Source organism: Peromyscus maniculatus, chromosome 4 (assembly GCF_049852395.1).
Source record: "Peromyscus maniculatus bairdii isolate BWxNUB_F1_BW_parent chromosome 4, HU_Pman_BW_mat_3.1, whole genome shotgun sequence".
Classification (NCBI taxonomy): Eukaryota; Metazoa; Chordata; class Mammalia; order Rodentia; family Cricetidae; genus Peromyscus; species Peromyscus maniculatus.
The window spans coordinates 5115336-5137411 of NC_134855.1; the positions used below are offsets into that span (position 1 = coordinate 5115336).

At 44.1% G+C, this 22076-nt stretch overlaps 1 protein-coding gene across 1 annotated transcript in view; it reads left to right on the forward strand.

The window, feature by feature from the left end:
• Nucleotides 1-20500, forward strand: part of C5 (complement C5) — a 110478-nt gene extending 89978 nt beyond the window's left edge. Inside the window, exons 31-41 of the mRNA XM_006988736.4 lie at nucleotides 1364-1426; nucleotides 2591-2672; nucleotides 3709-3766; nucleotides 8905-9007; nucleotides 9442-9516; nucleotides 9624-9729; nucleotides 10651-10734; nucleotides 11624-11713; nucleotides 14250-14333; nucleotides 19183-19321; nucleotides 20001-20500. Of these exons, the coding sequence (XP_006988798.1) occupies nucleotides 1364-1426; nucleotides 2591-2672; nucleotides 3709-3766; nucleotides 8905-9007; nucleotides 9442-9516; nucleotides 9624-9729; nucleotides 10651-10734; nucleotides 11624-11713; nucleotides 14250-14333; nucleotides 19183-19321; nucleotides 20001-20139 (1023 nt within the window). The 3' untranslated portion in view covers nucleotides 20140-20500. The remainder of the gene's footprint in view (nucleotides 1-1363; nucleotides 1427-2590; nucleotides 2673-3708; nucleotides 3767-8904; nucleotides 9008-9441; nucleotides 9517-9623; nucleotides 9730-10650; nucleotides 10735-11623; nucleotides 11714-14249; nucleotides 14334-19182; nucleotides 19322-20000) is intronic.
• The last annotated feature ends 1576 nt before the right edge of the window (nucleotides 20501-22076 follow it).

The following is a 22076-nucleotide window of genomic DNA, read 5'->3' on the forward strand; positions in this document are numbered from 1 at the left end:
GGAGTGAGCCAATTCCATCTCCAAAGCCAGCTTGGCTTATAATTGAATTGGAACCACAACTTTTATAGATTGATAGAGAGATAGATGTTAGGCAGTGAGATTTTACTGTGTGTAGATTGGTACCAATAGTTGGTAGAGCATGAGACTCTTAATCTCAGAGTCATGGGTCCGTGCCCCACGTTGGGTGCCAAATATTGGCAAAATTATTAAGGCCACTCCATGTAGTTAAAAGGAAGATTTATTTAGTGGGTAACTTACAAATAAAGGGATAGAGTAAGGTTGCGGGGTCTGGGGAAGGTGTATCACAGTCTAGCAGTGTTCTCTGGAGCTCTGCTTGGTCAACCTCCACCATCTAGGGTCCAGGAACAGAGAGAGAGAGCTGGCCCATCTCGATCTCGGGTCTTCAGGGTCCTCCCTTGGCCCCGCCTTGTAGGTGTGACAGTTGCCCAAGCCTCAATGGGGGTTGGAACTTCCAGATCAAAGCTGGAATGGCTACCCACTACAGACAGATTTGTAGCAGGATTAAGTGGGGTGGCCAGACACTTGGGGTAGAGTTCTAGGGGCTTAGGGGGGGTACCTGGGGTTTAAATGAGCACAAGCCAGCAAGAAACAGGGAAGATGAACCCTCAAGAAGTGGAAGAGAGGTGTGAAGGAGGATGTAGTAGAGGACCACAGATATGTGGGCCGCTTCAGAGTCCTGCTTCTTGGTGCTTATGAAAACAATCCACAGCTGGGCAGTGTGGCGCACACCTTTAATCCCAGCACTCAGGAGGCAGAGGCAGGTGGATATCTGAGTTCAAGGCCAGCCTGGTCTGCAGATCAAGTTCCAGGACAACCAGGGCTACAGAGAAACCTTGTCTCAAAAAATAACAACAAAAAAGAAAGGGAAGGGAGGGAAGGAGACAAGAAAGGAGGGGAGGGCAGGGGAGGGGAAGGCAGGGGAGGGGAGGGGGGAAGAGTCCCCACTAGCACATGAGATGCTAAGTCCTGAACTAGACTCCAAAAAAAATTGGTTCACTTGGAAAAATGAAATAAATATCTAGTTTTTACAATGAATATATATGTGTGTGTGTATACATGTATAATTAATGAATATCTAGTTTTACATAGAATATATTTTATATATACGACCTCTGATGTGTTGCTTTAGTTGCTAAGGAGAAGGACATCCTGTTTACACATGGAAGGGAGGGTGGGGAGGACACCAGCATCTTTTAGTGCCTCCTGTGTTCGGCTCTTCAATGTCATCCGTTTGATTTCACAAGAACCAAGAGAAAGGCTGGCGGGTCTCCCCCTTCTCTTTGCTCTCTCTGCCCTCTATCAAGTGATGAGTGAAAACATGGCTTCTCTATCCACCCCTTAGGTACCTCTTAATGATGACCTCATCATCACCACAGGATATAGCAGTGGCTTGGCTACAGTATATGTGAGTATTTGACTGATGCCAACAAAAGTTTTGTGTCTAGGTAATATAAAAAAAAAAATACTGTCATTCAAAGTCACATAAACATGACTTGGATCTCCATAACTAAAGTAGGGTTCACTTATCTATTATTTCTTGCTGTCTTGACCTTTCTCACAGTTTATTTTGGAAAGTAACTGGTGGTCCTTGTATGCATACCCTCTGTGCATTTGTGGAAATTTTGTATATATCGCATATAGTCATTTCAGCCAACAATTGGCTACATACATTATAGTTTCCTAAGATTGTAATAGCTAGTGATGTCATAGTTATCTTAGTTTGTATAAATATGCCCTATGATGTTTACACAATAGAAAAATTGCCTAATGAATTGTTTCTTAGAAAATATCCCCATTGTTTCATAGTATACAGATTTATAAATTTTATGATTGCATGTGTACTCAGGAGGCTCATGATATGTTCATAACATCTCTCAACATCATATAGAGCATCTTTGTGTGTGTCCACATAGTCTGCATTTTCTGAACAGAAATTAACATTCTGTTGATGCTTTTAATAATGTTTTCACCGTTAGCACACTTACTGCTTCAAAGCCTGTTTACACAATGGCACGGAGGAGAACGGGCTGTTCCTTTCTCCCTCAATCCTGGCTACTGTCAGTGTGTCTATTGCTGACAAACACTCATCCAAACACATTTACAGTGACTTGCTTGCCTTGATAGTGTGTGAGGTTGGGAGAAGTGAACTCTTCCCAGGCTGGCTAAGACTACGCTAAGACGTTAAACTGGACCAGCTGGGGAGCAGGTGCTGGGGAGCCTTTCTTCAGATCTGACTAGGGATTCGGATGAAGACTGTGCTTGGCCAAAAGTCATCATTTTGTGTTTTCTGGTTCTTCTTGTTTGTTTGGACTCATTTGTTACTGACTCATCCGCATATGTCATCCGCAAGGCCAGCCTGGTCAACAGATCAAGTTCCAGGACAGCCAGGGCTGCACAGAGAAACCCTGACTCAAAAAATAACAACAGAAAAGAAAGAAAAAAACGTGTCATTTGTGCTGGATTTCAAAAACCCCTCTCCTCTCCTCTCCTCTCAGCTAGAGTACTAATGTAATGCCTTTTCATTTTCCCATTTCACATGGAATCTTCTTATTTCCATATCTCAACATAGGTCAAAACTGTGGTTCACAAAACTAGTGTCTCTGAGGAATTTTGCAACTTTTACTTGAAAATTGATACCCAAGACATTGACGGTAAGACGGCCTGATGCAGTCTGTATTTTAGCTACACTTTGAAAATGTCAGGTAGAGAGCATCCCTAATTAGGAAACATGTGTCTATGAAAGAAAAATTCTTAATCTAGTTATTAAGTAGGTTGGCATCCAAATAACTATCACTACCATTTATTACAATAGATGTAATTTTAACAACTTACAAACTAATATCAAGTGATATAGCAGCTAAACTGAATGTATTCGATGTTGGTACTTGATTATCGATGCTTTTAAAGTATGTAACAGGGCCAGGTGGTGGCAGCACAGCCTTTAATCTTAGCACTTGAGAGGCAGAGCCAGGAGGATCTCTGCGAGTTCGAGGCCTGCCTGGGCTACAGAGTGAGTTCCAGGACAGGCACCAAAGCTACACAGAGAAACCCTGTCTCAAAGAACAAACAAACAAAAACAAAAACAAAGTATGTAACAGGTTGTAAGGCTTAGAAATGGAATATTCCTTTGGATTTCTGTTGCTTTTTGGTGAGGATTCTGCCTCAAGAAACCTCTCCCCACAGGTTGCTCATTTCCTCCCTCATCTTTGCTCTCCTTAGCACTTGTGGTCTTTTATTATGTACCGCCTTCTCTAAACACACAACCTTCTCGTGCCCCTGAGGTTTGCTGGCTTCTCCATATCCAAAGTCAAGTCTGCTTACATGCTCCTGTCCTCCTCTGACCTTTGCCCCAGGGCCATGTGCATGCCGATACCTTGCTCATCAGTAACTCAGGTCTGTTCCTTCAGGAAACTTCCTACACCCTCGGATGCAGCCCTCCACTCCCTCTTTCCAGATCCCCCAGACACATGAGAGATTTGAGAGCAGAGAGTGTCTCTAGTGACAGTGACATCCTGCTCTTGCCAGTGGCTTTAATATCTCCACAAGTGCCAACTTCCAGATCACAAACCATTTCTAAGTGTGTTTAGAGACTTTCTCATTAACGACTCTGTCCACCCATGCTCCAAAATAAGTAAAAACAGTTTACTTCCTATTTGTAATTTGTCTCTGTGTTTGTCTGTGTGGCAGCCTCCAGCTACCCCAGCTACAGTGACTCCGGACACAAGAACATAGCAGCATGTGCCAGGTGAGCCCATTTCCCAGCAGGTGTCGGGGTCTTACTCCGCTACAGTAACCTTTTTAACAAGCCTTTTAACCCCGCTGGGCTACTCAGCTGCTTGTTCCCTCTTCCCAGATCGGTTGTTTCTAGTGTTTTGTTTTGTTCTGTTTGTTTGTTGTTTTTTATTTTGGTATTGGTATTTTGGTTTTCCTTTTTCTTTCTCTCTTTCTTTCTCTCTCTCTCTCTCTCTCTCTCTCTCTCTCTCTCTCTCTCTCTCTTTCTTTCTTTCTTCTTTTTTTTCTTCCCGGAGCTGAGGACTGAACCCAGGGCCTTGCGCCTGAGGACCGAACCCAGGGCCTTGCGCTTGCTAGGCAAGTGCTCTACCACTGAGCTAAATCCTCAACCCCATTGTTTTTTGGTTTTTCAAGACAGGGTTTTTCTGTAGTCCAGGCTGACCTCAAACTCAGAGATCCAGCTGACTCTGCCTCTCTGCTGTTAAAGTGTGTGTCGCCATCGCCTGGCCAGTTGTTCTTTTTTTTTATTATTATTTTTATTTTTTAATGCAGAGTACAGCAAGAATTCTTAAATAGCTGCTTATTCTGGAGGGCAGCTCTGGATTTGCTCACATATTGTCATCCCTCCTGGGTTTTTTGTTTGTTGTTTTTGTCTTCTTCTGATTCACATAGTGTAGTAACCTTTGTTGATCTTTCAGGATGGTAGAAATGTGATATCAGAAAGTTTCTCATACATGGCTTCTATGGGGAGCGGGGGCAGGGAATCACATTTGCCAGCAAAACTGGTCCTTACAGCCAGTTGCTCTCAGCTCAGGCTGCACACTTGGGTCAGAAACTTCAGAAACACCCAAAGCTCAGGCCCCATCTAATGCAACCTGCATTGAGACTGTTAATGTCAAACCATCTGCTGCAAAGCCCCAGACTGGCCACTGTAGCGGTCTCTTCTTACTGCTAGGCAGCACCCGGCTCGCTCTGATTCGCCCGCCATCATCACCCCCTTCTCTGACTCGCTTTCATCTCGCCTTTACAAAGTGCCTTGTGGGTCCCGTGAACGACTCCAAATAACCCACAACACCCCATCCTGAATCAAGCCACACATGTGAGCCCTCATTGCCTCACGTCTTCATAGGTTCAGGAGATTAGGATGTCACCACAGCCTCCAAAGTGTCCTCTGTCACCGCGGCCTCCTTCCTAGTGTGTGTGTAAAGTGTGCACTGCTCACCACAGCCTCCTTCCTAGTGTGTGTGTAAAGTGTGCACTGCTCACCACAGCCTCCTTCCTAGTGTGTGTGTAAAGTGTGCACGGGTTTTGAAACACACACTTCTGGCTTTAGTGAGCACAGACCATTGGTGGCAGAGCCAGATCTGGGACAAACTCCCTCTTTCCGTCACTTCTCAGGACCACCCGCTACGTTCCACCTCCATAAACCTCAATATTGCCAATGACAGGCAAAGGCCAAATCCTGTTTTGTTGGCTGTGCATGCCTGTAATCACACATCATAGTGTCCAGTGTGGACCGAGAAAATTGGTGCAAAATGTGTGCTAGACTCTAACTGAATGGACTTTGCTGATGACTAGGAATTCCCTTGTTTTAGAAATAAAGGAGGTAAAATAACCAGCCACAATCTCCATCAGAGGCAGAGGCAAGGTCCCCACTCCCTGGCTCCTGTGCCGCACCCCCCCACCCCATCCAGCATCTAAACTACCTCTTTCAATGTCTGCATACTAAGACCATTGATCCCAAGAAATAGTCCTCTTCGCCACCGTCTCCTTCCCAGCTGTTTCTTAGCTGTTCCTGTGATCCTGAGCCTGTCTCTCACTCCTCTGGATTTTCTCACCACAGCTGCCTCATTTCCTGCAGGAGGCAGTCCTCCCTCCTTAATTCTCTCCCTCCCTCCCCCTCCTCCCTTTCTTCCTTCCAGCCTCTTTACTTCTGCCCTGGGCAGGTCTCACCCTCTGCTTCCTCTCAGACCTTTCTCATCCCAGGGTCTTTCCCGGAGGTCACCTCCTCCCAGCAGCTCTCTTCAAGCGAGCCGCCATTCCAGCTCTTAAGTCCCCGTAGCTGGGGACGGGGCCACTCCACCGCTCTTTGAACTGTGTGACACTTGTCACAGAGCCGGCTGAGCAATCAGGTGACCTCTGGAGCTGCCTGGAGAAGAGATCTGGGATAAGGGAGGGACACACTTGCAGGTACCCTTTCCCCCAAACATTCCGATGAGACTCAGCAGAGCACATCAGTTCAGTCTGGGGGCCTGTCCTGTAAGGCACATTGGACTGTCTTGCCTCTGAGTTTCTGCCAGTTCTGATTGTCCCCAACCCTGCTGTAGACAAAAAGGCGCTTTCAAAGTCCTTCTTGGACTTCCTGGAGAAGATGCCTGATCCCAGTTGTCAGAGCACAAAAGAGCAAGTGCTAGAAAGCATCTCTTTTCGGGGTTGTTTTGGTTTTGCTTTAGGGTTTTTTTTTTTTTTTGCTTGTTTGTTTGTTTGTTTTTCCAAATGGGCGGGGGTCTAAAGAGGTGGAAGTTGCTTTTAGAACTGTGACACTGTAGTTAGCTTGGGTGGATTCCAAAGTAACTAAGCAGTCTTTATTCATTTAAGAAATTCTTTGCCTTCAAATATTCTCTCTTGATTAAAAAATTGCAAGCACACTGTACGTTCAGAGGCCTCTTTTGTGTATTTAGGTTTTTTTTTTTCCAACCTCTTCGTAGAATCATAAGAAAAGGGGAGGGGGTGGGGAAGGATTTCATTCCTACAAAATGCCTTTGGGGAAGATTGCTGGTTTTGGCAGCAGGCAAAGAGCTTCTTGAACGAAGGATTTCTGTTCAACAATTGAAACAGTCCCCATGGCAACCAGTCCTCAAGCTCGACCGACTTTTCATAGACACTCTCTACCCGGGAGGCCTTTTGCATCCTGCAGACATAGTATTTGCATCTGTGAGCCAGAAATCCCCGAGTCTCCCCATCCAATTAAGGACGTGCTCAGATGTCAAGACACCAATCAAAGGCATCCCGTGCTCCCTTCTAAATGGCTCCTTTGGTGAGGATGGAGTTACATTTTATGAGTCAGGGATTATTTTTTTAGTGCCTTTAATTATTGTGATAAATGAGATTTATTTTTTTTAATTCCTCGTAAGAGCTGGATTGAATGCTCTTCACAGGTGGCTGAGGAAAAGATGTACCTGGATCCCTCGCCAGCTCCCGGTACCATCTGTTTCCCTAAGACCCAGTCCTTTGGGTGAAATCGTTTGTGAGCTGCCTACCCCTTCACCTCCTCTTTCCCAAGTGCCCACACCCACCACCACCACCCCGCTCTGCTCCAGCATGCAGCCGCTTCTTGAAGCCCAGAGTCACCTTGTGCCACTCACTAGCTCCTCCCCATGGCCCTTCTCCTCAGTCCCCTAACTGCCACTGGGAGCACTAAGCCTCCACCCTCAAAGCCCAAGAGTCATAAAGATGGTTTAAAACACCTGGCTATACTTCTCACAGTGACTTCCACAAATAAGAAAATGATATGTGGAAATGGCTCAGTAAAACTGGGAAAGGACCCAGACTTCCTGATCCCCTCTCAGAGAGGGTGGGAGAGAGGAGGGGTAGAGAGATAGAGAAGAAAAGAGGGGAGAAGGAGAGAAATAAAGAGGAAGAGAGAGAGGAAAAGAGAGAGAAAGAGAGAGGGGGCAGGGAGAGCGAGAGGAAGAGAGAGGGGGAGGAAAGAGGGGAGGGAAGGAGAGAGGAAAAGGGGGGAGGGAGAGAAAAGAAGAGGAAGAGGGGGAAAGAGAGAGAGATGAAGAGAGAGAGGGGAAGGAGGAGAGAGGGGGAGGGAGAGGTTCTATTTTACTCACCGTTTTTTGTTAACTTCAAACTAGCAAAATTTCTAGACCACAAAGTCTTTGAAGCACCAGTTTTTTCTTGAAGTACCCATGCTTGGATATTAGAAAGCTGGCAAAAGCAAAGAAAGAAGAAATAGAACCCAGCACAGTCTCACCATGCAGAGAAAGGAACTGCTGACATGTCAGCTTGGGGTCAGGGGTGAGGGTTATGGTTAGGGTTTAGGTTAGGGATTACGGGTTGGGTTAGGGTTTAGGGTTTGGACTAAGGTTAGGGGTTAGGTTTATAGTTAGGGTTTGAGTTAGGGGTTAGGGTCATGGGTTAGGGTTATGATTAGGGTTTGAGTTAGGGGTTAGGGTTAGGGTTATGGGTAGGATTTGAGTTAAGGGTTAGGGTTAGGTTTAGGGGTTAGGGTTTGGTTAGGGTTTGTGTTAGTGGTTAGGGTTAGTTGTTAGGGTTAGGGGACAGGGTTATGGTTATAATTTTCTTAGGGGTTAGAGTTAGAGGTTAGGGTCAGAGGTTAGGGTTAGGGTTTATTTTAGGGTTCAGAGTCAGGGGTTAGGTTTAGGGGTTAGGTTCAGGTGTTAATTAGTGTTATTTGTTAGGGTTAGGGTTTATGATTATGGTTTAGGTTTGTGTTAGGGGTTATGGTTAGTGGTTAGAGTTAGAGGTTAGGTGTTAAGGTTTAGTGTTTGGATTATGGTTAAGTTTATAGTCCTTTTGGTTAGAGTTTTAGTAGGGTTAAGGTTAGCATTTGGGTTTGGGTTTTCTTTATGATACGCAATTAATATTTTACTTTGAATTAGTCTCTTAAAAAAAGAACTAGAATAGGATTAAGAAGCCTGGGTTCAAACACAGCTCTGATTGAAGCCACTGTGTTTCTGGGCCAGGTGCTGCACTCCAGTCCCAACTTCATCTCTTGTCATGGAGTGGATGATTTCTATGCTCCAGAACAGTGGTGTGCTGGCATTGTTGGCCAAGGACAGCTTATAATAGATGGCTCAAAGACCCTCCGCAACTCCAACCCTCACAGATTCTGACCCATATACCATAATACATAGGACCAAATTTAAATTTTAAAGGATAAGGACAGGCATAGTGCGCATGCCTTTAACCTCAACACTTGGGGAGGAAGAGGCAGGCCAATCTCAGTGAGTTTGAAGCCAGCCTAGGCTACATAATTCTCATAGTCTCAGGACAGCCAAGGACTACATTGTGAGGTTCTCTCTGCTCTCTCTATATATAAAGACAGCTAAGGAATGGGTCCCCTTCTTTGCAAATCTTGTAATTTATTTAATCCATTTCTCAATCTCTGATTTGTTTTAGCTACAAGCCCAGCAAGGAAGAATCAGCATCCGGATCCTCCCACGCAGTGATGGATATCTCTCTGCCAACAGGAATTGGAGCTAACCAAGAAGATTTACGTGCTGCAAGTGTTTTCTTTGAGATGTTGTGAATCTGGGGTTTCTTTCCTACATTATTTTATGGGCAAATTTATATTCTTTTACTTTAATACCTCACTCATACAATCACCCAAAATATTCTTTCCAAAACAACTGTGATTTGACTTATGAAAATGAAGCAGGGTGGTCACTTAACCAAAACATGTGCAAACATGCAGCAGTGTGCTGGGGGTTCCAGAAAGAGGGGCCGTCCTTAGCTCGGAGTGCTGGATCATACTCTGGCTTAATCAACGGGGAAATGTAATTAAACACAAAGACAAGAAAGTAAATCAAGTGCTCTTTCTCTTTCTGTTTTTCTGTCTCTCTCTGTGTCTCTGTCTCTGTTTCTCTGTTTATGTCTCTGTCTCTCTGTCTCTGTCTCTGTCTCTCTCTCTCTCTCTCTCTCCTCTTTCTTCTTTAGCTTGTAGAAGGAGTGGATCAACTCCTAACTGATTACCAGATCAAAGATGGCCATGTTATTCTGCAACTGAATTCGGTAAGTTCTGCCTCCCGGCATCCCCCTCCCATCACATCTTTACGTGCTGAGCCTTTGTGAATACCTCTTCGCCCACAGCTTCTTACAACCTTGAATTTGTCAAACAGATTCCCTCCAGAGATTTCCTTTGTGTCCGATTCCGGATATTTGAGATTTTCCAAGTTGGGTTTCTGAATCCTGCTACCTTCACGGTGTATGAATACCATAGACCAGGTAAGCAGCTCTGCTCAACTCTAGTTTCCTGTGGAGTCTGTGTAACTTAGAAATCCAAGGAGGCCTGCACACGTATTACAGACTGCCTTTCTTAAAGCCTACTTTGGAAAGTCCATCCTGAACACTCACTTTGAAACACTGCATTCAAACAGCTTCGTAATCAAGCCTATCTGTTCATACCTCGGTGCTCATCTTCCTCCTGGTTAGAATAACCGGACTACATCACCCTCAACTTTAAAATCTTTCACCTCAAGTTCCTTTGTGGTAGTCACCCCCGGTGTCGCTTGAATTCCTCCTCTCTAAAGGAGCCCAGTTCCTGCCCAATTGTTTCATCCTCTCAGAACGACCCCACCCTTTCTGATTCTCTCACTGTTGGCACACAGATCTACAGTTGCCACCTTGCGCTGAAATTACCTGGTTTTATACCATTCCCACCAGGCCCCACATATGTTCATCCTCATGCCCTGATATGTTCACTTGTATCATCCAGTACATGTGAACGCAGCTCAACTCCTTCTGAGAAGGGAAAGTGATTATGCACTTTGGGCAGCTGTGTTTGTTAGAAAATCCTTAAGTGGAACAAACGCATAGAACATACCTACTCTCTCTTCTCATATATATGCATATATGTGTATATGTATATATCCCATGGTGTGTGTGTGTGTGTGTGTGTGTGTGTGTGTGCGTTCTAAGAAATGACTGTTAAACAGTAAAATTTCAAATAACAAAGTGGAGGTGGGGTTCTTCAGGAGCAGGGACCCTTCCAGCACAGCCAATTCATAATTTAACCTCCGTGGGCCTGGAGCTGTAAATGAAAAGCCTGGTGTTGACCATCTCTGAAGCCCCTTGGAAGAGACTCGTTGAGTGCATGTGTTGTGTAGCAGCCCACCACTCCTTGTGACTGTGTCTCCATTCCCACAGACAAGCAGTGCACCATGTTTTACAGCACTTCTGACACCAGGCTTCAGAGAGTTTGTGAAGGGGCAACATGCCAGTGTCTCGAAGGTAATCGCCTGTTCACTCTGCCTGTCCCTGTCTGAAGGGAACCCTGGGGAGCTGTTTGGCCAAACTGTGGCTTCTCAGAAGTAGATATGGAATCTTAGCTGACTAGAGAGTAATCATTTCCTGAGCCACTTCCTTATGGCTCCCAACCCCCCTGGTGGGCCTCCCTCCACAAGAACGGGAACTCCATCCAGACCACCATTGGGTGTCCAGGGGGACATATGTAGTAGTCATGGTTTCTTTTCTACTTTCACCTGATTTTTCAGCAAAGGACCATAATCAAAGAGGACAGAGACACAGGTCTAGGCCTCTCTCTTTTAGTTCTGGTTAATGGGATTTCCTGTCACTTCTCCAAGTTCAATTCTGTCTCTGTGAAATCAAAGGAAGCCTTTTTGGCAACTCACCCAAACTCATCAGAAATCAGCATCATCTCTCTGTGAGTCTACGTTGGTTTTGATTGTTTAACCATCTATTAGGGTTTGTTTATTACTTGTTATTTTCAGTTATTTTTTGTTTTTCTACTTCTTAGGTCCTTATTGTACCCTCTTATGGCTAAAATCAAACCATCATTTTATGTTTCATTAGACTCCTAAAATGGAAAGTTACTCCCCACACACTTCCTTCATGGGAGGATGTGCTTTTCTGAAGAGCTTGCTGTGGAATAAGTAGCCATGTAATAAGTCTGTGTGAAGACTTTGCTTGGCTGGTTTCAGTTTTTGCCTTATATAATGTTTCACTTGGAAGAGAAGAAAATGGACAGGTTTTAGGAATCTGGCATTTGTAAGAAATGGCCCCAGATTGTCTCCGGGCTCACGGGAGATGGTTCACTTGCACAGAGGGTGCCCCCTTCAGTACACTAACATAACGCTCACCCTTTCCCCACAAAACCCAGCTGACTGTGGGCAACTGAAGGCAGAAGTGGACCTGTCCATCTCCGCAGACACCAGGAGAGAAACGGCATGTAAAGCGGAGATTGCATACGGTAAGTGCAGACATCCAACAGAGCTGAATGTGAAATTTTATCGATGCGTGTTCAGTTAGGAAGCTGGAACACTGTGCTTAGTGACATCATGTGGATATAACATTTCTTTTGGTCCCTTGAAGGAAAATGTCATCAATTTTCAGCATTAAGGTACAAAGTTATATTTTATTCTACAAAGAAATATGATTTTTGATTAAAGATAATGGATAAGACAGGTGTCCAGCAAAACATTTCCCCTACTAGGCCTTCTGAATAGATGTACTACACTTATTCCAAGACAACTTTTGAAAAACCACAGAATTTGGGGCTTAAGGGATGGCTCAGTGGTTAGGCCTGTGTAATTCTCTTCCATAGGCTCTGAGTTTGGTCCCCAGCACCCATGTTGGGCAGCACTCCTCCTGTAACTCCATCTCCAGAGATGCAAGCTCTCTGGCCTCCACGAGCACCTGCATTCATATGCACCAACACACACACACACACACACACACACACACACACACACACACACACACACACCAAGAAAGAAAGGCCACAGATTCTTAGGATTTCAGTTGTGTACTCTTCCAGTGGAGACAGTAGAGTAGGGGGAGAAAAAAAACAAAGGTTGTTTCTTTAGGTTTTTCTTTAAGGCGAAGAGCGGGCTACTAAACAACTTTTGCTATGTACAGAGTTAGATCTGTGCTTGGGGCTCTCCTCGTTTCTCATTGTCCAGAGCTCAGATCTGTTTCCATGGACAGCTGTAGGCTGTATCATGTCCCTGAGAGAATTAAATCCTTCTGATAGTTTGAATGAGAACAGCCTTCACAGGCTCCTACATGTGAATACTTGTCCTCAGTTGGTAGAACTGTCTGGGAAGGAGGTATGTCACTGGGGCAGGCTTCGAAGTTTCAAAAGTCCATGCTCTTCCCAGGCGCTCTCTCTCTCTCTCTCTCTCTCTCTCTCTCTCTCTCTCTCTCTCTCTCTCTCTCTCTCTCTCTGCCTCCAACTAGAGGGTCGAAATATAAGCTCTTAGCTCTTCTGTCATGGTGCCTTTGCTCTGCCATCATGGGCCCTAATTCTGGAGCCACAGGCCACAAGTCAACTTTTTCTTCTATGAGTTACCTATGAGATCTGTATATCTTATCACTGCAGTAGAAAGTGGGGGCTGGAGAGATGACTTGGGGGTTAAGAGCACTGGCTGCTCTTCCAGAGGACCCAGGTTCAATTCCCAGTACCCACATGGTTGCTTATAACTCCAGTTCCAGGGGATCTGACACCCTTGGGGGGAAAAAAGAGAGAAAACAGAAAAGAAAGAAAACTAAATAAATCACTCCTTTATTTTTGGAGTCAAATGCATGGCATGGGACACCTCTGCCCATCATGACGTGGGACACCTCTGCTGGCCTTTCATTAATTCCCTGTGTCGATTTCAGATGCTTCTGGTTTGGGTCTGGATTTGGTTTTGGGGTTTTGTTGTTGTTGTTTGGGGGGGGGGAGTTAATACTGTACACTATTATTTTCAAATTCTCTCAGAAAAGATGCTGTTTCCAAGTTTAAACACACACACACACACACACACACACACACACACACACACACACACACAGAGCTGGTTTGGTTTTTTGTATGTTTTATATGTGGTTTTTTGCTGAACATCTTAATCCCTTTTCCGTTATTGTGAGAAAACACCATGACAAGAGCCTCTGAAGGGAGGAAGACTTTGTTTTGGCTTGTTGCTCCGGCAGGATAAAGCCCACCGTGGGGGGAGACATGCTGTAGACAGGGAAGGCACATTGCATCTGGACTCAGGAAGCAGAAAGGGAACAGGAAGTGAGCCTTGTCTGCGGTTCTGCAGGGCCCACCCCAGGGACCCACTTCCTCCAGGAGGGCTTCATTTCTTAAAGGTTCCACAACCTTCCCAACCAACCGGGACCCAAGCGTTCAAACACACGCTCTTACGGAGGACATTTCACACTCAACCACAGCATGAGTTCCATAAGGACCTGTTAAAGCAGCAGTTCCCAACCTGTGGGTCTTGACCCCTTGGGGTCAAATATTACATTATGATTCATAACAGCAACAAAATTACAGTTATGAAGTAACAACGAAAAAAATTTTATGGTTGGGGTCACCACAACATGAGGAACTGTATTAGAGGGTCACAGCGTTAGGAAGATGAGAACCACCGCCCTAGAACATCAAACCACCATCACAATATACCAGTGAAGAAACTGAGGTTCAAAGAGGTTAAATGTTTGCCCAAGGCCACGAGGGACATAGTGATAGGAACGGGGTGACCCTGGTCCTGCTCTTAGCGCCATCGCGATCTACAGGAGAATTACTGACATCAGAATCAACTTTGTGTATTTCCTTCCTTTGAATTCATCTTCACTTTTTTTTTTTAATCTAACAATTTAGCTGAGGGATCCACCCTAGGGTGTCCTGATACCTGCCGTCCACACTCCTCATCTGATGACAAGCCCTGGCTTCCTCTGGGGGTGGCATTGGTGGTGTTCCGTTTGGACTGTTTCATTTTGTCCTGTTTTGCTTTTACCAGCTTATAAGGTTAAGATCACATCCACCACTGAAGAAAACGTTTTTGTCAAGTACACTGCGACTCTTCTGGACATCTACAGAACAGGTGAGATGTCCTGCTGCCCTCAGCATTTAGTGCTTTACCAGCCAGGCACTGTACCAGACACAGAGTTGACTCAAAAACAGTTGCGGGTTCTCACCTTCAGGAAGTTTCTAGTTCTCGGTGAATTCTCTTATCACAGATTTTAGCAAATGCTATGTCAGCATAACCATGTTTAGCCTTTTGTGTTTCGTGTAAGTTACTTAAAACACACCTTTTATCACAGTTACTCGTGTGTGCATGTGTGTGCAGCTGTGGCACACACAGGGGGTCAGAGCATGGTGTGCAGGAGTTGGGCCTCTCCTTCCCCCATGTGCTCCTGGGCCTTGAACTTAGGTCATCAGGCTTGGAGCTGAGTACCTTTCCCTGCTGAGCCCTCTGGCTGGCCCTTAAAATACATATATGATTAAATATTTATTAAGGAACTTAAGCTCACTCCCTTGTTTATATCTCTGAACAGCTGACGTCTCATTGGAGTAAATATAAATTCTGCAGTCAGTAGGGCTCTAAGTCCACATTGTGACATGTTTTTATTGACGTGTATCTTCGTCAATTCTGACAATCATGCCCTATATAGAGTTAAATTTTTTCATAATGTTTCTAATTTTTTATTTGATTTATTGACACACACAAACAACGTTTCCTGGTTTCTATTGTCAGCTTTCATTTTTGTATCATTGATGGCCTCTCCCCATTTTTGAGTCATTCTGATGGTGTGATCTTCCCACTCTCCAAATTTTTAGCACTGTTTTCATCTGATATTCACATCAGAAGCAATAATTAATCACATCTTTTCTTTACATTTTAAAATGATATGGTCTCGCTGTGTCACTCAGGCTGACCTTGAACTCACAATCCTCTGTATCAGCGACCCACATGCTGGTGTGTGCCGCCTCCTCTGCCTGCCATTTGTCTTTCCACTAAAGGAAGGAAGATCTTTTTCTCCTGAGAAATGCGAAGCGTCAGTCTGTTTGATCCCAGTGCTCACATGGTGTCCACAGACACCCACATGGCTCTGATCTCACATGGTGTCAGGCGATCCCAAAGTCACAGCCCTTCGTTAGTGTCATTTCCTCTTTGTCCTATGGATTCTGAAGATTAATTCTAGTAATTTTAATGCTTATTAGAAATTTTGAAGTCACATAATATCAGAAGCCCTCATGCTTCCTACTTACCCAGAACCCATTTAGTATCAAGTTATATTGATAAATTGTTATTTTATATATTCAAGGATGCTAGCAAGAATATGGGAACAAAAGAAAAGGTGTGTAATTGCTGAAGTTAACTGTTCTCTGCTCTTCTGAACATACTTGAAATTTTTCACTAACAAAAAGTTGTAAAATATTGAGACCCAGTACTGCCACACTGCTTTCTCCAACAGTGGCTGGCTTGAGGGTCCTGGGAACATGGCTCAGGCCTTGACTACAACAGAAAGCTGTATCCTTGGACAGTCTAAAAAAATCAGTCTGAATTAGCGTGTGTATGCTAGAATCGATGGTACTAGAAAAAGTTATGTGTGCAGCAATTACATACACTGGCTGACAGGTTGGAGAGTTCTCTAGGCTTCACTGCTAGGGAGACTATGGCACAGTTAAGTAGCTGAAGAATGGCCCCAAATACTATAGCAATGAGTCAGGTGCGGTCCTTGCCCTCAAGAAGTTTCTAGTGTGTCTGAGAACTGAGACATGTGGGGCAGAAAACTGGAGTAGAAATTCGGGTGTAAGTGCTGGGGGGTGGCCCAGTGGGTAAAAGAGCCTGCTGCTCAAGTGTGACGACCTGAGTTCAGATCCCCAGCACTCATGTCAATAGCTGGATGCAATGGTGCACATCTAGAAGCCCAGTGCTGGATCCTGGGGGGAGGGGGTGAGCAAATAGATCCTGGGGGCTTCCTAGCCATCAAGTCTAGTCAAAATGGTGACCCTAGGTTAAAAGATCTTGTCTCCAAAACTAAGATGGAAAGTGATAGAAGAAACTGTCCAAAGTCAACTTCTTGCCTTCATAAGCACATACATATATGCCAGAGAGAGACAGAGAGGGGGTGGAGGGATGGAGGGAGGAACGGGAGGGGGAGATTAGATAGATTAAGGTGTAAAGATATAAAAGAAGTGAGAGCGGGCCTGGGGTATGGCTCAGTGGTAGAAGACCCTGAAGTGATCTCTGCTACTATTACAGCAAAGGTAAACAAGCAGGGCTTAGCTGATGCTGTGAGAAGTGAAGGTAGGTTTAAACATGTGAAACAGTCTAAACATGGGGAAGACTGCATTCTGGGGAGAAGCAACATGTCCTGGCTACTTCTGAGTCCTTTAGGATCCGAAAGTTATCTTCCATAAAATTTGCCATCTTTTCACATCTCATGCCTTTCTAGAAAGTTGACCATTGCCAGTTACCAAATGTTGTCCTTTTTTAAAATTGTTGCTGCCTTTTAAGCCACAGCTGTTCGATCAGCAACTGCAGCTGTCTCAAGGGCTGTAGCCAAAGGGAAGTCTGTTCCCTTGGGCTCCGACTCTGGCAAAGCTACAAAGGGAGCTTAACTAAACCTCTGTCCCTGTAAAGCACTCATGATTCAAAGGTTAAGGTGGAATTCTGCTCCTCAGAGAAAGTGAAAAGCAAGTAGCTCACCTTCTCTCCTTGCTCACATACCCCAAAAAAACCCTCATGTGTCTCCTCGCCCCTCTTAAAAACCCTTGTTCATCTGGCTCCTCCCTACCACTTCCTGACAGCTAGTTGCTGACACAGCCTCCTGATCACAGGTAAATTTTATTTAATCAAATACATCTTTGCAACATTAAGCAAACATTTCAGAGCATAAACAAAAATAACACACCTTAAAAATAATATTCTGCCGGGCGTTGGTGGCACACGCCTTTAATCCCAGCACTCGGGAGGCAGAGCCAGGCGGATCTCTGTGAGTTCGAGGCCAGCCTGGGCTACCAAGTGAGCTCCAGGAAAGGCGCAAAGCTACACAGAGAAACCCTGTCTCAAACCCCCCCCCAAAAAATAAATAAATAAAATAAATAATATTCTACAATATTTCCTCCTTTTTGTCTAAACAAAAAAAGAAAGGTTTTAACTTTAACATAATAAAACTATACACAATAAGAACAATTATCAAGTAAAGATTGCATTCACAATGTAATGGATTCCAGTTCATTTGTGTCTGGCAAATTAAAAGAAAGTATTCCATTATCTATCCTATCTTAGTGAATCTAAAGTTTTACACCTAATTTATTCTATCATAACTAAAGAAAACTGCAACTGTAACTTCAACTCCATCAAAGACTGAGAAGGATATAATATTATTTGAGTAAACAGTAAGTGCATTGCAAACAACTTCCAAAAACTCTAGTAATGACCAAGACATCTGGCTGCCTGGACAGTCACCCAAAGTTCCTAGTGCAACATAGGGGCATCCATCTTCATCCTATAGGCCCATAGTATCTGGAAGACTTCTCGGTGAAGCAGGAAATTTGAAGGACTGTCCTGCCTTGTTTTGGCAAAGTTCAACAGTTTTTTTTTTTTTCTCCTATGTGCCCTGCATGTCTAGTCTGTACAGCACATTGTCAGCAGTCAAAAGCAAGAACAGTTTCTTTGCCCAGTGGCTAACCTTGCCACAAAAAAAGCAAACTCCATAAGGAGTTTCTTCAATGCCCATCTTCTCTGAAGTAAATTGGTGCTGCCAGGAGCAGATGTGTCTCATTGTCATAAAAAAAAAACTTTAAACTAACAAAACATTTTAAATACCATATTCGATAGGTCTTTGAAGTATTTGAAGACCATCTATCTAAAATATATCTATTTAACCTAGAAAACATACCTGGCATATCTACAAATATGATTGTTATAAATGACTAACTACTGACCTATGCTTCTTGATTTTCCTATATAATTTATAATAATAGCTTTCAAAAACTAGAATTTTACCTTACATTTTTAAGTAAACTGCATAGTTACAATACCTTAAACAAGAATAGAAACATATACACAATATGTTGTAACAAAAATAACCTTAAATTTTCATCAATATACAAAAATCCTTTAAACAAGAGTAAAAAGATATATACAGCATAACAAAAATAACTTTAAGTTTGTATCAATATTCTATATTCTCCTAAATAATAACAAACATCCATCACCTACCAAATAACCAAAAATCACCCACACCCACCAACTCTTGGAAATGTGGGACTAGTAGTCTCCAAACTGCTTCCTACTGTTTGTGGACAAAGTATCTTTAGGGTCCCAGAGAGAAAATTTGAGATAATGGACAAGTCCTGAGAAGACCAACAGTAACCTTTGCTGATAGATATCATCTGTCAAGATTCAGGAGGTCTCACCTGATCAAACCTGATCCATACTAACCCTGAAGGAATCCACAGCCTCTCATCTCCTGTGGGAACAAAACTCCAAAGCATTTTTGCTTTCCATTTGACAAATATAATTTTTGACCTTTTAGAAGTTAAGGTTTTCCTAAAATATATAGGCTGGTTTATTTCAACAGTCCCTCTTTCAATTCCAGGTCTCTTTGCAGCTGTCCTTTGCTTTTCAACAATCAAAAATTCAAAATCAACACAATAACATACAGGACCCAGACTCCCTATGTATTTCCCATCTTACGTGGCTTTTTTCTTTTATATTACTATTACTCTGTCTTTAAAGACTTTATTATTATTTTTAAACTATTCATTTATTTCGATGACTATACCCATCTTCTTTCCTTAAGCCTATGCACATTGTAAAACCCCTCTTCAACAGTATTCACCTCTCATGGCCACGGGGAACTGAGCAGCTCAACAAGAGAGTTCATAGTTGTAACATTAAAATGTGACTATGGTAACCCTCCTTGTGTGTCTCTCAGGGGAAGCCGCTGCTGAGAAGGGCTCTGAAATCACCTTCATCAGGAAGATGAGCTGTGCCAATGCTGGTCTGGTGAAAGGGAAGCAGTATCTAATCATGGGCAAAGAGGCTCTGCAGATCAAACTCAATTTCAGTTTCAAGTAAGTCACCAGCATTTGTAGCTCTGGCCTCTTCTCCAACCTCAGTGTCGTTTATTCTTAGCTACACTCACATTCCATTGGTGTCTTAGGCTCAGCCAACAAAGCATTATAAGTATTAATGAAGCCTCTTGAATTTCACAACAGCTGAAGCCTTGATTGAGAGCTGAGCCATCCAAGTGACAAAACCCAATGAGGAATTGAGAACGCATGTCCACATCCTCTGGTCACTGTCCACTCCCTCAGTGTACAGAGTCTTAAGTGTAGAGAGACACACCACACACATGCCCATGCACATACACCACACACACCACACTCACACACATTCATACACACACACCACACACACACTCATACATACACACCACACTCACACACACCACACACACATTTATATACACATACACTTACACACACACCACACTCACTCACGTTCATACACACACACCACACACACACACATTTATATACACATACACTTACACACAAACCACACACTCATACACACCTACTCACACATATCACACTCACACACACCACTCACACTTACACACACACCACTCACATCACACACTCACACACACACTTGCCCACATCTGATCTCTTCCCAAGGAAATCAAGCATAGCTTTCCTCTGTCTGTGGCCACCATCACCAACACTGCTTCCGTTTTTGCCTTGACAGGTACATCTACCCTCTAGATTCCTCCACCTGGATTGAATATTGGCCCACAGACACGACATGTCCATCATGTCAAGCATTTTTAGCTAATTTGGATGAGTTTGCAGAAGACATCTTTTTAAATGGCTGTGAAAATGCCTGAGGGGATTGGGCCGTGTGGCTCTCCCCATAGACTCCTGCTGGTGGCATTCTCTCCCCTGGAAGCCAGTCTTTCTTGAAAACTTACCCTAAAATTCACTGCACTTTCTTTTTAGTAAGGCATGAGTTGAAGTTATGACTTTGTGAAATAGCAAAGCCTTGTGGAAACATGAATAAAGGTTCTCAAGGTCACTGGACATCAGCACCAATAAACTGAACAACACTGAACACTTAGCAGTTGGGAGTGAGTGTTGGGGCCAGAAAAGGAGCCCCCTGAAATGCAGCACCTTTAAAAACAGAGCCTTTACTTGAAAGAAAAATACCAAGGGCAGAAACTGGCTATTAAAGCTTGACTTTGCACTCAACTGTATTAAAAACTGTTATTTCACACTGGCTGGGCTTCAGGAACACAGAGGAGGGGACATGGCAGTAGAGAACCTTGACCCCGGAAGGCCACCCCCAGAGCCCTCAGCTCCTGAGAAGGCAGGACAGTTGCATTCTGCTGGCCCCCCTCTCCTGCTCTCTGCACCCCTGACAGGAAAGCCTCCGCGCTCCTCCCTCCTCTCTCCCTCCCTCAGCACATATCCATTTCCCGAGGAACTCACTCTTGCCAGTAATTGCTCTAGCAGAAGGCAGACCCTAGTGCAAAAACCAGGACTTCAGAGACTGTCCTTCTGGCCTGGACCTAGTCTCTTTTGGATCCTAAGTGTGTGCTTTATACAAGAGGTTAAGTTCCAAGTGACTCTGCATGGAGCCTGTTAGGTCTTAGGAAAGAGTTCTCCTAGATATCTACATTCAGTATCTCAAGAATCTCACAGAGCATAGGGATGATTATTATCCCCATTTTCACAGTTGCCAAAATGGAGGCTCCAAAACATGAAGCAATTCCCCAGCCTAGTGTGAGGCAGAAGCAGAAATAAAAGCCCAAGTGTGTCCCATGTCCACACCCCTGCAGAGCCCACAGCTTGCACTGGTTGATTTTCTAAGACGAAAGCAAAATGTAACCAGAGTTTCTTAAGCGTAAGCTAACTAGCTCCGCTGGGTTAACATAAGAAATGTGTAACTAGGTCAGTTGATGTCATGGTAACAAGAACCAAAGGAATCTGCCTTTTACTAAGTCAATGATGTTATCTGAGGCTTCACGGCTTGTCTCATCAATGGCAGGGACTTTTCTACTTCCAGGAAGTAGGGCTTTTTGGTGTCAAAGCCCAAACAATGCCAAGCTATACAGCATATGACCAAGATGCCAAGTGAGAGTAGAGAGGCTTCAGCTAAGCACACCTGCATGTGGCTCTTGCCTCTTCTTGTGGAATGAAGAGTGAAGGGACCTGCTTCCAAGGCACAAGGGACGGAGCTGTTGGGCTTCTGTCCCCAAGCATGGTGGCAAATAGGCCAGTCCATTGACCAGCTTAGGCCATAAATGCAGCTGAATTGTTGACAGCTCCCTGCCCCTGTGCCTCCAAGCACACTTCCTTAGTCACATTTCGTGACACTCCAAACTAGACCAAATCCTGACTCACACTGCACGTCTCCTCCAAGGCACTTGTACACCTGCCGTGATTTAACCATATAGAATTGCGTAGCCTGTTGCCACCCTGAGTCCATTATGAGCAAGGTCTGCAATCACTCAATTAACCTTTATTTCTGGGCCCTGGCACAATGCCCAGAACTTGGCAGGGATCCAGGAAGCTGTTGCTTGTGGGTTTCTCACTGATGGTGAAGAATGTGAAGATCCAAGTTCTAGATTTGGCTTTGCCCCTCATTAGTAGATTAGGCTCCCTTAATCTGTCTGGTTGTCTGAAAACAGGGACCTGGATATTCTAATCATTTCTATCTAAAGCACTAAGATCGTCTGATAATCTCATGATGGGAAACAGGAAACAAAACCAAATGCGTGCATGCGTGTAATGAGGTATGTATCTATCTGTAAGTGTGCAGAGA